We start from the raw sequence: 15,855 nt of genomic DNA on the forward strand, positions 1-15,855 counted from the left end.
AAACAGTTAATGAAAAAGCTAAATGCTGAGGTATGATGCAATACCCTTATTTGCTTTCATTCCTAAAGAGATAATAATCACTGCGGCACACCATTGTGTCAGATCTGGGAAGCGTGGAAGAGTTGCTGCACTTACCCAGTCTTTCAGAGCTGTTAGCTGCTACTGCAAATTACCACTTTTCTGAAAAGTGTACTACACTGTGGAAACCTCACAGCTGCATCAGCAAATTCTTAGTTAAATCGGTAATGTGCACCGGATTTAGGCCTTCTGCTTACTTCATTATGATTAGTAATCTAGACTCCTGATAACTGATTGCCTGTATGACCTGTTCCTATATAAACTGCTGATTCAGATCTTGCATTTGACAGCTTATTTACCATTTCTAAGTGTTGTCAGCTCATCCTTTGACCTGACATATGTTTACCCTTGATTCTTCATGAAACAATTACTTGAACTAAAAGAGTGACAAAAAATACACACTGCTATAAAATAGCTGTGGTTTGACACTAGAAAAATCTGAATGAAAACAGAAATTTTGTAACAGATCTCAGATAGGAAAAATAATTACTTAATTGTTCAAGTTGAAACCTCATAAGCTTGGTAAGGGAAATGTACAAGCTTCCTGAAATAATGGAACAGACTGACATGAATTGGAAAGATTTTCTTCACACATTGCTCAGTTCAGGGAGGTTGTTTCTGACAGCTTAATAGTGTTCTATTCTTACACCAGATTTCTAGTGACTGTGAGATTATTAATTTTGCATAATCTGTATTAATTTTTATATCCAGGTGAAGACTATTAATAACTATGGGAACTGTTTCTTAACATTAAAACTTGCCAGAAAACTTATTCACAAAGTTCAAAAACACACAGTTTGGAAATTTATACATGCAGGGAACAGGCAAAACTAGAGCACTTATTTTCTTAAAGTGACAAATGCAAACATTATACTGGAAGAGAAGATTCTTCTGGTTAATTGTACTGCTTATCCATTAGAGGACACAGGAAACTCCTTTCTGCTTATGGCAGAAGGCAATTAGTGAATTAGAAGAGGTTTTAAATATTTACTAACAAAATATGAGACAGTACCCAAAGCACGTGGAGGGGTTGCTGTTGATGGTCTCAAAGCCATTAGAGGCTTTGGAGTTCCCTAGGCTCTTTTACTCATGAAGCTGGGAGTCTGTAGCACAGTCTCTGACCTGGTTCCTCTTGACTCAATTCAGCAGAAGCCTTGCAGAGGGGCAGGCAGGATGCAATGCAATGTGCAGTCTTGGCACAATGTCATGCTGGCTATGCAGGCCGACCGCATGCAGCCATTTAGAGCCTGTTCCTGTTAACCTCAAGGCAGTGGAGTTTACAGGCAGCTTCAGGATGCAATGAGGCAGAAGCAGCATACTGTGCTACCTGCTCATTCCTTTTTATCAATACCAGCCCAAGACTAACAGGCCTTTGGACATACATTAGCCCATCAGAATAGCACTTTGCTAAGCTTGACCCTACTAGGTGAAGCCAGAGCTTTTGTTTTCCTTTCCTGTGGTTGCTTCTCTCACAGAGTGGCTTCTTCCGGGGAGAGCAGAAAACATGCCTGGGCAAGCCAGAGAATAGATAAACCCTTTTTTGGCCTATCAGGCCTACCACAACAGTGACTGAAAAGAAATTCTGCTGTAGCTTGAAAATACCGTCAGTTATGAACAACTTTGCTATGTTTTATTTTTCTGTGCAAGTGTTCCCCCTAGTTTAACAGCCACCTTCATTTATTTGAGTAGGACCAAACCACTGTCACTATGGAAACACCTTCATACTTGAAAAGTATTTTCTGAGAAGAAAAAGCTGGTTCACTTATAGAATTGTTCTCTTAAGATGACAGCAGCTATATTGTACTTCCCAGCGTGTACAAATCAATAGAGAAGGCAAAAGGGGGAATGTGTGGCTTGTTCTTGTTTCTTAGAGGAAATAGGCTCTTCAGGAAGGAGCCTTTATATTCACAAACACCACCCCACATGCACCTTGTTCATTGACCACTATCAGACAGGAAGATTACTGCAAAAATCATTGCAAAGATGTTTTGTCACTGTAGCTCTGAACAGTTGATGGCTACACTTGAAGCCTTCAGATGTACTTCATTAGATAATCAGTACAAAAGAGTGTAATAAAGAATTGCTCACTGCACCCAAAGACTTTGAAAGACAAGCAGAACCTAGTTTTGCATGGTATCTTCAGTTACAAGGTAGATCTGTATCCCGTGACCATTACCACCTCCTAAAAGAAAATGGAAAAAAAAACAACCCAAACCAAAACCTATACCATAAACCCAAACACCAGATAGGAGTTTACTAATCTGTGATGACATCTTTCACATCCCCACATAAAAGAAAGGCAAGGAAGTGTTTTGGCTAATCAAATTAATCTTGTACTTTAGGCATCCAAGAAAAAACAACACAACCAACACTAAACAACAATGAAAACCAACTGTGTTAAAGGGATATAGAAGAGCAAATTGTTTCATCTCTAAATTGTCCTGCTTAAAATTGCTTTAATGTTTTCTCAGTAACAAGGCCAAAACCCATCGTTTGTATTTGCTTCAAGAACAATTCTGCATATCACTGGTCCTTGTACCTATTTGTCCAGTTATTTCAGTGTTCTTGTGTTCAGCAATGAGACCACACACATTTTAAAGGTGTGTCACCAGTTTTCAGTAATATCTACAATAGTTCATAAACAAATATACTGGTCATTTCAGGCCATTCTTTTTCACCTGCTAAGCTACTTGAAGGAAAACAGTACCTTAGACAAGAAGTTGCCAGGAGGTCACCCCAAAAATACCATCACCCAAGCAACATACTAAAAATATAAAAATAAGAGTATAGAGGTAAATTGGTCAGTTTTCTGTCTGGATAGAGGAACAGGGATTACAGTCAAGGATACCTTTTTATGATGATGACATAATGTGGGGCAGTGTGGAGTTACTGGGAAGGTCAAACTTTACCATGGATAAAGGATGCATCACCTGAAAGAAAAAAAATACAGCACAAATCTACCAAAATTAGGAAAAAAAAAATTTGGAATCTCATTAAGGAATCACTACTTAGACACCTTCCCATTTCAAAGTAACAGCAATTTTTAAAGGTGTGGCTGAGCATTAGACAAGCATGCTTAAAATACATTTCCAACAGTTCAGACAAATCAGGTCTCACTTGAAACTATTTTTGTCTGCAACTCAGTGGATGCTTAAGTAAGGATCAGCTAGGCTGTCACGTTATCCTCAGAATGCACAAGTATAGATTGTATTTAAAACTGCCCATTTTTCCAGGCAGATTTATGCATACCAAGCCTAGATTCTAATGAATATTCAAACTAGCTTTAAGAAAGTGCAGGCATAGCGTTTTGTAATCTCAATGGCACAGAAAATGTACATTTTCAATATAGTTTTTATTTTACCCATACACAGCTTGCCAGTACACAGCACATCACTGCTGAACAGCAGTACAAGTTCACTGCATTTTTAGATGGCTAGAGAGAAAAAAGGAATTATGTAACAAAAGGGAATAGTGCAACAGTTTTAGGGTTGACAGGCTTCCACTTTCCACCCACCCCCAACATATAAAGCAAATAGAACAATGTTAATTCTAGATTTTTTTGGTTGCAATGCTGCTAGATTTATATAAACATAAGTTATAAAAAGTACAGGGCATAGAAACAGTTTACAAATAAGTTAAATTTCAATTATTCCAGTATTCACATTAGAAAAATATACATTTTTATAGAGTCAGTATTTTCCAGAAGAAAGCATATAGTTTTCTAGTTTATGGCTCCAATTCACTTTGAGAAAGCAAAATATCTTCACTTTGGCCATCTGCTTCCATTGCCAGTAGTGCTTCCATGGTTTCCAAAGGTATCCCCTCAGGTGTGCGAATATGCATTGTAGTACCATTGGAATCAGTTACAATAACGATGCCTTCTGCCTGAGACAAAACAGAAGTATCTGGATGGGACAGGATAAGCCCATCTAAAGTCTGAATAAAAATCTGTTCATGTCCCTGAGACAAAAAATCATGGCTCTCATCAGTAATCTCAAAGGCTACAGTTTCATCTACAGTAACTGTATTCTCCAGCTCATGTTGTTCCTCTGTCCCACAAGAAAATTCATTCACGTTTTCAGAAGAGTTTCCGTGGTTCACATGAGCAGACAGGGAGGCTTCCTGGACAGGGTTCTGGTGTGACTCAGTCTGAGTGTTCTGTGGGTAGTTTATTGGCACAATGTTTGCTGAAAAAACTTTTTCAAGTTCCTGCATCTCAGTCACATCAGCATTATGAAGTTGTTCTGAATGTTCTTTAATTGCAAAATTACTGTTTTCTTCCTTCAGTTTCTGATATTTTTGATTGTGATCATTTTCTTTGCTTGCTTGTAAATCAGTGCTCTGACTGCCCATTGCCTTCTCCAACACAGAGTTGCAAAGTTCAGGAGCTGACAGTCCGCCTGCTGTATTCTCACTCATGAGGTGTGCTTGAACTAATGCAGGTGAGCCACCAGCTTTGACAGGCAACACAACCTCACTCTGTAGCAAAGATGCATCACTTGCCATATCTGGTCCCTGTATGTTCACAGGTTGGGAATACTCTATCTTCACTTCCACAGTCTGAGAGAAGGTACCTGAATTTTCAGCATTGACTCTAACTCCCAAATCAGCAAATGAATTATCTTCCTTTGTTTTCAGTGTGATATGCCCATATTCTGAAAGAAGGATTTCTCCATTTAATGGATTAAAACCTGAAAGGTGAAAAAAAATATAATTTTGTTGGGCAATCTAATACTGCAATTCCAAAAAAGATATTTTTCAGCAATAATTTTGGAGGAAAAGCTAGGCTACTTTCCTGCTTTTTTTCCCCCAAACTAAAAAACTGAACCACCTTGTAAGAGTTTCACAGCACTTTCCAACAAGGAAACCAGAATGAAAAGAACTAAGGAATTTTTGGATAATGAATTACTGTTGAGTACTTCTATTCCAAAAGACCTTACATTACAAGAAGCATTTTTCTCTTAATCCTGAAAACAACTTGGTGTTAAAGTCACTCATTTTGTTTTTTTCATCTGGCATGCAGCCATCAACATCAAAAGATAAAGAATATTCCAGGCACAAAGTTGTCAGCTGTTATCCTGATTGCCACTGTAAACTCACAGAAGTGTTTAAACTTGATCAAATTTCTGTTGATAATCAAAGCTCATCCTGGACTCAGACATGTCATTAAGCACTTCTGTCCTGCGACAAAGAGAAGGTAAAAGGCACTAGAAATTTAGTATGTTTCACCAGTTATTTGACCTGGACCTAGAGACGGGTCACAAAACCCAGTAGGTAATTAAACAGTATCTACTAAGCTGCCGTAGGATGAGCTGTCAGCTTTTATTATTGAAGATCAAAAGGAACAAGTAGGTTGTTTTGTTTTGAAAGATATCACTGCACAAAAAAAGGAGGCCTAACACTGCACAAGGGACCACTTCTAACTTTTATACTGCAGACTAGCAAAAGCCCTATTATTAGATGCAAATGAAACAAAAAATAAGAAACTCATAACCCAGAAAAAAATCATAATGCATCCAGAAATAAGCATGGTCATGCAAAGACCTCTTCAGAGGAATAAAAATTTTTAAAAATAAGACAAAACAGCTAAAGTGGAAAACAAAAAATAGAACCATTGACAGAAGAGGTACAAAGGGCAAAAGCGACTTGCAGCAACACCAAAAGAAGCAAGAGGACAGTACTGATATGCATATACTACAAATGAGCAAGGGCTGGGGTCTTGTCACAACAGTGACTCTGAATTCCTTGCAACACTTTTGCATAGAAGTTTTGGGAGATTACAAGTAGAGACACATCACACTTTCTAATCCATTGTTGCTCTTTTATTCTTACACAAGAAAGGCAACCACCTAAAGGCTCTGGTGCAAAATGGTTTCTCAACTCCAATCTTCAGGTGACACACCTGTCCTGGGACAGCCTGCAGAGGCTCTCCCCCTCTCCCAGGATCCACAAAGCTCTGATGATTCTGTTATTGCAGCCCACTGGAGCAAAGGGGAAGGACACACACACATTGCTTCCTCTTCCTCTACTCTTCCACTGTTGACACACAAAGGTCATGCACCATTTCTGCTATAAGGGACAGGGTGGACAGAAAGCATGCAGTAGAGGACAGTACTATTCTCATAGTACTGCAGTAGTACCAATATCTGGATTATCATGCATTCAGAATTGAGCTACTGCTGTGATCTGCACCATCCATAACTTCCTTCCCCACCATGAGGCCTGTCCACTTAAACAGCTGCTTTTGAAGGACCACAGAAGCAAGTTAAGAAATGAAACCTTAAGACAAAAAAGCAGAGTAGCTTGAAGAACAAAGATATTTGTTCAGCTCCTCCACGAACACAACAGTATTGGAAAATCTGAAGAGGTTACCATCTTTTTCAAACAGTGAACACAAATTCCCACTCTTTTCTTTCACTTCATCTTGACTGGCATAAGCATTATTCACATTCTCCATTATGTCTTCTAACTTGGTCCTTTTGGCTGATGGCAACAGTTCCTCCCCTGAGCTCTGTCAATACAAGAGATAATTAACTGGCTGCCATCATAACAGCTGACAATACTGGAAAAGATCACAACCAGCTGTGGGCAGTGGACTGATACTCTCCTTGAAAACAGGATTTTATACTAACATTTTTCCCTTGACAAAATGCCACTGATGACTTTTGATACTTGGTTGAAACAATCTGCCTTTGCTTCTCCTTCAAAGCTTCTCTCTCAGCCCTTGTGATTCAGCTGTACAACACGAAGTGTGCTACAAGCTCTCTCTCCAACTTACTAAAGGGCAGTGAACAGCCTGCCCAACGTTGTTTAGTTAATGAACAAAGACTGAGCAGCTCTTTAACCACAGGCAGAAAAACAGAAATGCACTAGTCTTACTGTGATGGTGGCATCACAAAGAGCTCTGGATTAAATGAAAGGAGAACAGTTAAGGGGACAGACCATAGAGATGTGACTTTCAAGAAGAGGAAACACGGCTACCCACTACAGATATAAGCAGACTAGATCTAGCCAACTGACTTGTTAGAAAGAATGGAACTGTTTTCATGCACCTCTACCAACCACCAGTTTGCAAAGCAGCCTCCTCAACATCTGAGCCTGTTGCGAATTAGCTCATTAACTCCAACATAAGTTAGTAGCACCTGAGGATCCTTCTCACTCTGGGGCTCCCATTTACTAACGTTTCAACAAACTTCTTTTTTGTTTGTTTCATGAGATTACCTGTAAGCCTTTGGGTTTCTGTCCTGGATGCTATCAAGTGTCTTCCCAAAGTGCATCTTTTGCATGCCAGTTCATACACTCTGCTATACTACCACAGCAGCAAGCAATATTTAAAGTATTTCCAAATTCCAAACACTATGAAAGCCTTTAGCCCAAGTCAGATAGTATGATTTTGTAAGGAATAATTATCTGTTTTGACAGGTTTTCATTTGTATTCATTTAATTTTTAATTTCCACAAAGGTATTCCATACCTCAACTAACCGTTTTTCTCCCAGTATCTCCACAGGCACTTGCTCACTAACCACTGTAGTTACAGATTGTGAACAAGAGTCTGCACTTCGGGTCTTTTGTTCTCCAGTGAGTATTTCTGTAATTCCTAGAGATTCAGCAACCTTTATAAACAGTTATAGAAAAAAAACGTAAAACATTAGCCTCTACATTATGAATGCATAAATGCTGAAATACTGACTTGTTTTCTTATAATTGAATTAGAACTACAGAGGTTCTAATCAATCATCACAGGTCCATGAAGTACTCACACTCCCATGCTTTCTGCTAGCTTCCATATTAATAGAACATGACCTTCATTTGAAGGTGAGTAGTAACAGGCAAACTCAAAAGGAGTACTACAGTTATATATAGAATCCAGAGACAGTTACTAAGAGCAGAGTTTAATAAGGAACATTGTCTAGGCCCTCCATTATTTAAAAAAAAAAGCATCTAATTATTCTTGCTTAAGAGTATTTCTTAATAGTTGAAGTCCAAGATTCCACCCCAACTTTTCATTCCTGTGCCTCATCCTTAAGTAGGTGTGCTACTATGCAACTTTGTAAAGCTAGGTTGATTTTGTTTGGTTGTTTTTTAGAGTATAATTCTGTATTAAGAATACAAATTAGCAGAGAAGAGAAGCAAGAAGGAGACAGCATTTTGGGACCATCAGGATCAAAAACATCCCTTTAGTTGATACAACTTTTTCTTCTCCAAAGGGAAACATTAGTATTAATTACAAAACAACCAGGTGAGCGTGTAGTAACTCTTGAGAGTTTTTTAGTACATACAGTGAACATGATGATTTATTCTGAAAAGTAAATATTACCCACTGCTAACAGGCCACCCTGGACTTCAATTTTAAACTAGAATTATTCTAAGAACCAAAATCTTTTCTCCGCTCTTCCTGAGTTTTGCAGTAGGCATCCCTCTCATAATATTTAACAAGTTCAATGCTGATGTACCTTAATGGACATATCATTTAGATAATATAAAAACCCCAGTGTTTTCACTACTGGAAACACAGAAGAGAAAACCAAAAATACGTTATTTATGAAGAGCTGGTTTATTCTAAGCAAGGGGAACACTGATTGCTAAAGACCCATAAACAGATCCACATTAATAAATAACAAAGCCTCCTCAAAATAACCCAGAACGACCAATCAGAAAAAAAAACAAACAAACACAGAAAGCCCAAACCTACATTGTCTTTCTAGATAAAGATGGATAAACAATGAATCTGAGGTCTTAAAAATTTAACAGCTTGCAGGTTTAGTAACGTATTCACTACCTTTCATATTTGCTAGTAGGACTGTGAACTGCATAAACGCAGTTTGGCCTCATTTTGCAATGAAACTATTTATCCCTTCAAATCAAGGGCACTCCTTTTAAAAATAGACCACTCTTTCCTAATCAAATATCAAGATATACTTTTATTAGCAGATAATGCTAGTAAACACACCTTGCAGTAACATGCAGGTTCACAGTACCCTAGATAAGCAACAAAGATGTCAGCACTGCTAGATTAAAAAAAAGAAAAAACTATATATTTCTACTTGTATCTGTTACCATAAACTAAACCTGTAACTTAATGGATTTTTTTTCTCTTCAGTTAGTTGTTTATTTTTTTAGAATAAGGTCTATTTTTACTTATCAACTAACATGTTTTCTTCAAATAACTTTACCAGCATGACAAAGTTTACCAGAGAAAAATAAAACTACAAATTATCTGAAATAAAACAAAACAAAATCCCAGTTCCCAACAGAGTGCTTTATTACCTTAGCATCTTTAATTTCAACAGGCTGCTGGCAACTCAGCAAATCAGAATTACTGAGGTGATCAAGAGCCATTTTCTTTACCATATTATGCAAGTCTTCAAATTCCCTATACACATCTGGGAAGCAAGCTTTGGAAGGATACCCTTTTTCAACCTAGAAATAAGACAAGTCAAAAAAGGGTTTGTTTTCCTCTCCCTATATTTAAAAATTATTACATTAAAATCTATCAGTTTATATTTTTTGACATTTTAAAATAGAAACATTCAAGTCAAAAGATTAGGGAATATTAAGAAATGCCTCTGAACGAGACAGCCAAAGGCAAGCCTTTCAGTCAAGAGACATACCAGAGTTTTGCCTGTGTTAAGGCTGAAGTGATGTGCAGAACATCTGCATTCTGACAAATTCTAACTTAGGAAATTCAGATACGTCTCTAAAGCAATCTTTTAATGTATATTAATGGAAGTCTTCCTAAAACAATTTAACATCTTTACATTAAAAAACTCACCTTCATCAACAGAAATTCATATACCGTAACAAGTTTTGTAAGACGTGGGAGAGCCAGCTCCATTAAGTCTTCATTATCACACTGTTGTATTAACTGTCAAAAGTCAGAATGAGTTTACTAAGGTAACCTACAAAGGTTATGCATCCCATCTTCACACACAAAACATCACTTCTTTTGGAAAAATACACTATATACTTAATCAGCTTAAAGAACAGATGCAAACATAGCACCAAGAGATAAATTAGAAAACCTCAGAATTAGAAAATTAGAAACCCCATCTACAGACAAAATTCAGTTCCACAAATGTTGTCCAATTCATAAAAAGATCAAGACACAGGATGGATGGATGTTGCAAGGATTTTAATCCTCATTCTGTCCTCCCTCAAGAGATTCTTTGTGGGTTTGATTTTTTTGTTTTATTTTCCTGTTTGTTTTTTGATGTTACCCCACTTCTGTTGGGTTTATGCCTTTTCACTGTGTTGGAGATACATTAACAGCAACTAGTAACTATCCTTCTCCAGAAAAAGGATAATGAGATTGTATCTACATGTCAAAATTCCCTTTCCAGACCAAATTCCCATTTTCCCTTCTTTCCAGTGTTTTCCTATAATTTTTTCTCCCTTAAAAACAAAATAATGTTTTCTTCTTCTTAGCAGACATCTTGGGCTTTCGTTTTGTCAGTACCCAAGGATGTTAACTTTAAAAAAAATATATATTTATTGAAAAAAGTGGAAAACCCAAACACTCTTCCTCCCAAAAAAAAACAAACAACCCCCCCCCAAAAAAAAACAACACCAGAGGGCAGGGGCAAGACACTAGTGAAATAAATGCAGAAGAGAACTGTACCTCTTTCAATCTAGCTTTTCTTCTGAATACATTGCGTTCTGCTGACACACTACTTAGTGGCTTTGAAGGGGACTGACCAGGTCTGCTAAGCCTTCCAGAACACCTAGATCTTCCACCCATCCTTGGTCGACCACGTCTCTTTGGTCGTCTGGGTCTTCCAGGTCCTTTTGGTGTTACGGGTCCCCGCTGTCCTGAACTGGTTTCATTTTGTTGTTCTGCCAACAAATGTCTGCTTTCTGTAGACTTACATGTCTTAATTAAAAAAAGAGAAAAGCATTTATTCACCACTTTGAAGAGCATTTTAAGGAAGTTTTTAGAATTAAATCTTCATCTATGCAAAAAATAAACAGCGTATTAAGTAAATGCAAAGCTGGATACAAGCATACCTGCAAAAAACCATTGTGGACTAAATCCAACACACTAGTAAGATGATACTTCCATAACAAGTACACACAGTTATTTGCAAAGTTAGCCTTTCTGATCCACAAAATGTCATTAAGAATACAGGGAACATAATCACAAAACTGGTTTGGGTCAGTTAAATGTGTTTAATATTTCTGAAGTAAAATATGTCTTCTTCAAATAAAGAGGTTGTAGAAATAAATCTTAATTGGTAGTAAAAGACACCTAAAGTTACAGTGTAACTCATTTTTCTATATCAAAGCATGAAGACCTCATGTGTAAGATAAAACATCTGAACTGCCATAAATGGTGACAAACATCATGACTAAAAAAGCAATGCCCAGTTTCCACTATTTCAAAATCTAGTCTTCCCTAAGAACACAGCTCAGAAGTAGCTTCTGTTATAACACCACATGGTAAACTCTAAAGTACATTTGCTATTTTAAAGTTACCATTGTGATTTTGGCACAAGACTTTATCTTTTTACTTCATACTGAACACATTTTACTTTGTCCTCCCTTCCAAGCCAGAACTTCTAAGAATGCCCTAATGTCTTCTAAAGAGAGGAGTTTACAGTAGTAGTTAGGTACATCAGGCTCCTTTTCACAATCAGTACATTTTCATCCCAGTGTTCAGTAGCTAGCTGCTATTAGGAAAGCACTAAAAAGGGCAATTTTATATCAGTTCTATCCAGGGGTTAAATTAGTAAGTTATTTCTAAAAATGACAGAAGACTTGGTTGACTGTGAGGGCCTTGATTGCCTTCCTGTTTGCAACAAAGTTTCATTAATCCTGCTATTCTTTCTAGAAAGCAATCTACTCAGCAAAAAAACTGTAACAAATCCATGTGCCACATCACAGAGTTGTAGAATCCATGTTTGCTAGTTAGAAATAGCAGGTACAATGGCAGCCTGGAAGTCAGTAGTGGAATCACATAGGAGACTGCCTGAAAATCTTCTAAATTCCCATCATCCTGGGTAAAATAAGTGCTGCACAGGGAAGTACAACTATGTAATAACATAAAGAGCAGACTTTGGTACTCTGCAATTTTATTTTCCCAAATATGATAGAAGAGTGCAGTGGACAACAGAGGTGTGTTTAAAACATTTGCAGCAAATTTCCTTATTTCTGAGCTCCACATTTAAAAATAAAAGTAATAAATGTGACACTGCTACACCTAATAAAGTATTTTTTTCCTAGAAAGCAGCTGCACCAGTTCTTGCTGCAAAATGTTATCCTCGTTTTAATATTAAAAGATAAATTTTACTTTGAAGTGACCACCTTCAAACATCACAGAAAAAAAAAAAGGGGGGGGGGGGAAGTAGCTTCCAAACCAAAGAATGAAATTTCACCAAAGGGCTGGCTTGCCAGGGGTAGCTAAGCTGTATTTTTCAAAATTTTAGTCTATTGTTGGAATCCAGACAACTGTCATGACAGAAAAAAAAAAAAATCTCTATTTCACTAACAGAAATTGATAGAGCAGAAGATGTCTTGCTGTCTATGATACAGGCTGTAACTGAAAATAGTATTCTTATCTGAACAAAAAGAACACCATTTAGAGAGACCAATTTTTCAAGCTGAAAACTGTTATGTTGGAAAACCAGTAAAATAAAGAACACTGAGAGAACATTTTGTTTTATATGCCTGTGCAAGGATACTATTCCTGCAACACTTCAAGAGCAAAGAATTTGATTTTTTGGGCAGGTCAATGGGCAATGTGTTTAGTGGATATTCTGAGCAATACAAGACTATACAGCTACAAAACTGATGTTCTGCTCTCTACAGAAGTGGCCTTTCTAAGTAATATGCTTTACCTGTTCTCCAGTCTTCAAATCAACAGTTTCTTCCAGACTGGTAGCTAGTGCATTTTCATTATTTAAAGTGACAGCAATTGAATTCAAATGTGCTGAACTCGTCATTTCCTCTTTCATTCCACAGGTACTGTCCACAAATAAACTTCCATTAGGTTTACTTATAGGTATTTTTCGAGGTGAAGACTCCAGCTGTCCATGGTCTGGGTTCAGTTTATAATGTCTTGCTAATCCTCCTTTTCCTATATAGGATTTTTCACAAGTCTGACATTTAAACATTTTAGGTTTCAGATTATAATTTGAAGAACTGAATAATGCATCTTTCCCCTTCACCTTTCCTTCTTCATCATCTTCTACACTCAACTCAGAGTAGTCATCAGAATCGGATTGATGACCATCAGCCAAATCCTCCATTTTAATGAATTTATAATCTTTAGCTTTGTATTTTGGGGGGCGTGAAATCCGTCCAGAACGAGTTTTCACCTTCAAGGACTTCTTTAATTTGTCATTTTTTGGTTTTTTTTCAAGGCATGATATCAAAGTATTTTCTGAACTGGCTGCAGCCATGGAAACATTTGGAGACTTGGTAGCTGATACTGTGGCATGTGTAGCTTTCTGCCCATTTAGCATCTTAGATGTGGGAATCTTGTTCACAGGCACAGATCCATGAGATGGTAAAGGTCTCTGCACAAGTACCTGAACTGGAGACTCAGAACTACTTTGGAGAAATAGCTGCTGCTGCTCAGCTCCTGTAACAGGCTGTATCCTAATTATCTGGGGATTAAGAATGCCAAGTCCTGGTATGTTAGAATTTCTACCAACCGACTGACTCAGCGTTACAGTTTTGGGCTGGATTGGTGCCAGCAATGGCATGGGCCTTTCAGTTTCCTTCATCTGTCCTGGCTGAACTTGGACACAAATGGTTTCCAGCTGCTTTTGTGGAAAAAAAGGAAGAGTTGAGATTACACAAATGCAGTATTTATAAATAAAGACAATACTTATCAAGCTGATACACACACTCTTAAAGCAAAGCATAAAGAAAACAATGCACATCATTAGCTTTCCACTCTAACACATCAAAGCACAGATTTAACTTCAAAGCACAGATTCCTTTCGTTCAAACTACAGGCTTTCCTGTGCGTTGATTGATCTAACTGTTGTTCAACTAAACCATGCTTACTTAGGCCACGTCACAGCTTTGTTGTGTGCTAGCAGGCCTGTTCTGGACTAGCAGAGTCAATGCCATCACCTAGGCAGATTAATAACCTTCAGCAAACTAAACACACAACCACAGTCTACTAAATGACACAGGCCAAACACCCGATCCAGAACACACTCCTAATAAAATGCTCAGTTAAAAAAGTGCAATGACGATTTAAAGTAGGGATGTGTTGCTGTTCATCTCCCTCAGTCTTTCCTCCTCATTCAAATTTCTGCCTCAGTTTGAACTGATCACTTGACCACCCCTGCTCCCCAAAACGTGGACTGAAGCTCAGGTATTGTCACCTTCTGTAAGGATATGTTATCTACCTGTGTATCAGCACTTGACCACTGAGAAACAGCCCTTCTAGGCTGCTGCAGCTGCACGTGGACCGAAATACTGACCACAGCTGCAAGGATGTACATTCAAAGGTGATTTTTTTCTAAACCACGTTGAAAGTTCTGTCTCAGCTGTGAGTCTCGACTCTACATCCAAGGGCAGGTGTGATGAGAAGAAAAAATAATTACAAATCACACGCCCGCGCCCTGGAGACCTGCTCTCGGCGGTGGATTTTATCACCAAACGGACGCAGCAGGCTCCCTCCCTCCGCAGCCCTCGTCTCAGTTACCTTCTGCGGGAGGAGCCGAGCGGCCGCCATGGCTTTGCCCTGCTGCAGGGCGACCTGCTGGGCGACGCTCTGCAGTTGCTGGGCGGCGTTTTGCATGATGTTGCCCAGCGGTGGGGCTGCCCCGCAGGCCTGCGGCAGCAGCAGGCCAGCGTCCCGCGGTGGCGGGCATCCCTCGCCGCGGGGTGGCGGCGGTCCCGGGCAGGGCTCCAGAGGGGCGGTTGCCGCCGGCTTCTGCTGCTCCTGGGCCTTGCTCACTTGCTCGATGACCTGCTGTAGCTCCGCAGGGGCCAGTGGCGTGGCAGCGTGCCAAAGCGGCGGGGGCACCGGCTCTGCTGTGCCCAGCCCCGGACACTCAGCCGCGACCAGCAGCTGCTCCAGCAGCCGCCGTTGCTCCTCGGCAGTCAGCCCCGCGCTGTCTACAGGGCTCCCGTCCGGCTGCAGGTAAACGATGGTGCCGGTCCCTGTCGTGCCGGCTTCCAGAGCGGTCAAGCTCTGCACCAGCTCCTCCCTCCCCGCCAGCAGCTCCGGGCCCTCCGCGTGGGGCAGCGGAACGAGAAGCCCCACCGCGCCCCCATGCTCCTCCGCCGCCGCCGCCGTCTGGACAGCTCTGCCTGCCGCCACGCTGAGAGGACCCCCGCAGGAGGCGGTCACCCACCCGGGGGGCTCGTCTTCAGTGGGAGGAGGGGGTGGCGGAGCCTCTGTGCCCCCCTCCTCAGAAGCCGCCATCTTGGCAGGCGTCAGCAAGCGGGAGCCGCATAGTCCCCCCCGGGGAGCTCTCGGAGGCGCGGGGCGAAGCGAGGGACACCGGCAGCGCGCGGGCCAATGGCGCCCCCGGCAGCAGCCCGCCGCGCCCCTGGGGCGGGGTTACCCTGCACTGACGGCGGCCTCGCGGGGGCAAAAACGTCCGAACGTGCGGCGGGCGCGGCGCCGGTGGTACTAACCGGCGGGAGGAAAGCAACGTGTGTGGCTGTCTCTCGCACCCATTTTGCATCTCGTTACTCTCTGAGTAGGCTTTCGCACACCTGCGGGGAATAGAATCAGGTAGGAAGGTGTGTGCCACGCGAGAGGTACAAACCGCACGAAAGGAGAAGCGCCTGAATGGGTGACCCGAGCACAT

The 15,855-nt window shown here is 40.2% G+C and overlaps 1 protein-coding gene across 2 annotated transcripts; it reads right to left on the minus strand.

Moving 5' to 3' along the window:
- Positions 1–3,411: 3,411 nt before the first annotated feature.
- On the minus strand, positions 3,412–15,733 carry ZNF839 (zinc finger protein 839). Of its 2 annotated transcripts, none has more exons than XM_064170067.1 (8): positions 14,739–15,733; positions 12,913–13,839; positions 10,698–10,949; positions 9,852–9,944; positions 9,347–9,499; positions 7,552–7,692; positions 6,451–6,589; positions 3,412–4,769 (listed from the first exon to the last, which is right to left on the minus strand). In XM_064170067.1, the coding sequence occupies exons 1-8, from the start codon at positions 15,462–15,464 to the stop codon at positions 3,805–3,807; spliced, it is 3,396 nt and encodes a 1,131-aa protein (XP_064026137.1). In that variant the 5' UTR covers positions 15,465–15,733; the 3' UTR covers positions 3,412–3,804. The 2 variants fall into 2 exon arrangements, with proteins under 2 accessions (XP_064026137.1, XP_064026067.1); XM_064169997.1 differs by having other exon boundaries at positions 12,913–13,842.
- Between the last annotated feature and the right edge of the window lie 122 nt (positions 15,734–15,855).

This window comes from Pogoniulus pusillus, chromosome 1 (genome assembly GCF_015220805.1).
Source record: "Pogoniulus pusillus isolate bPogPus1 chromosome 1, bPogPus1.pri, whole genome shotgun sequence".
Taxonomy (NCBI): domain Eukaryota; kingdom Metazoa; phylum Chordata; class Aves; order Piciformes; family Lybiidae; genus Pogoniulus; species Pogoniulus pusillus.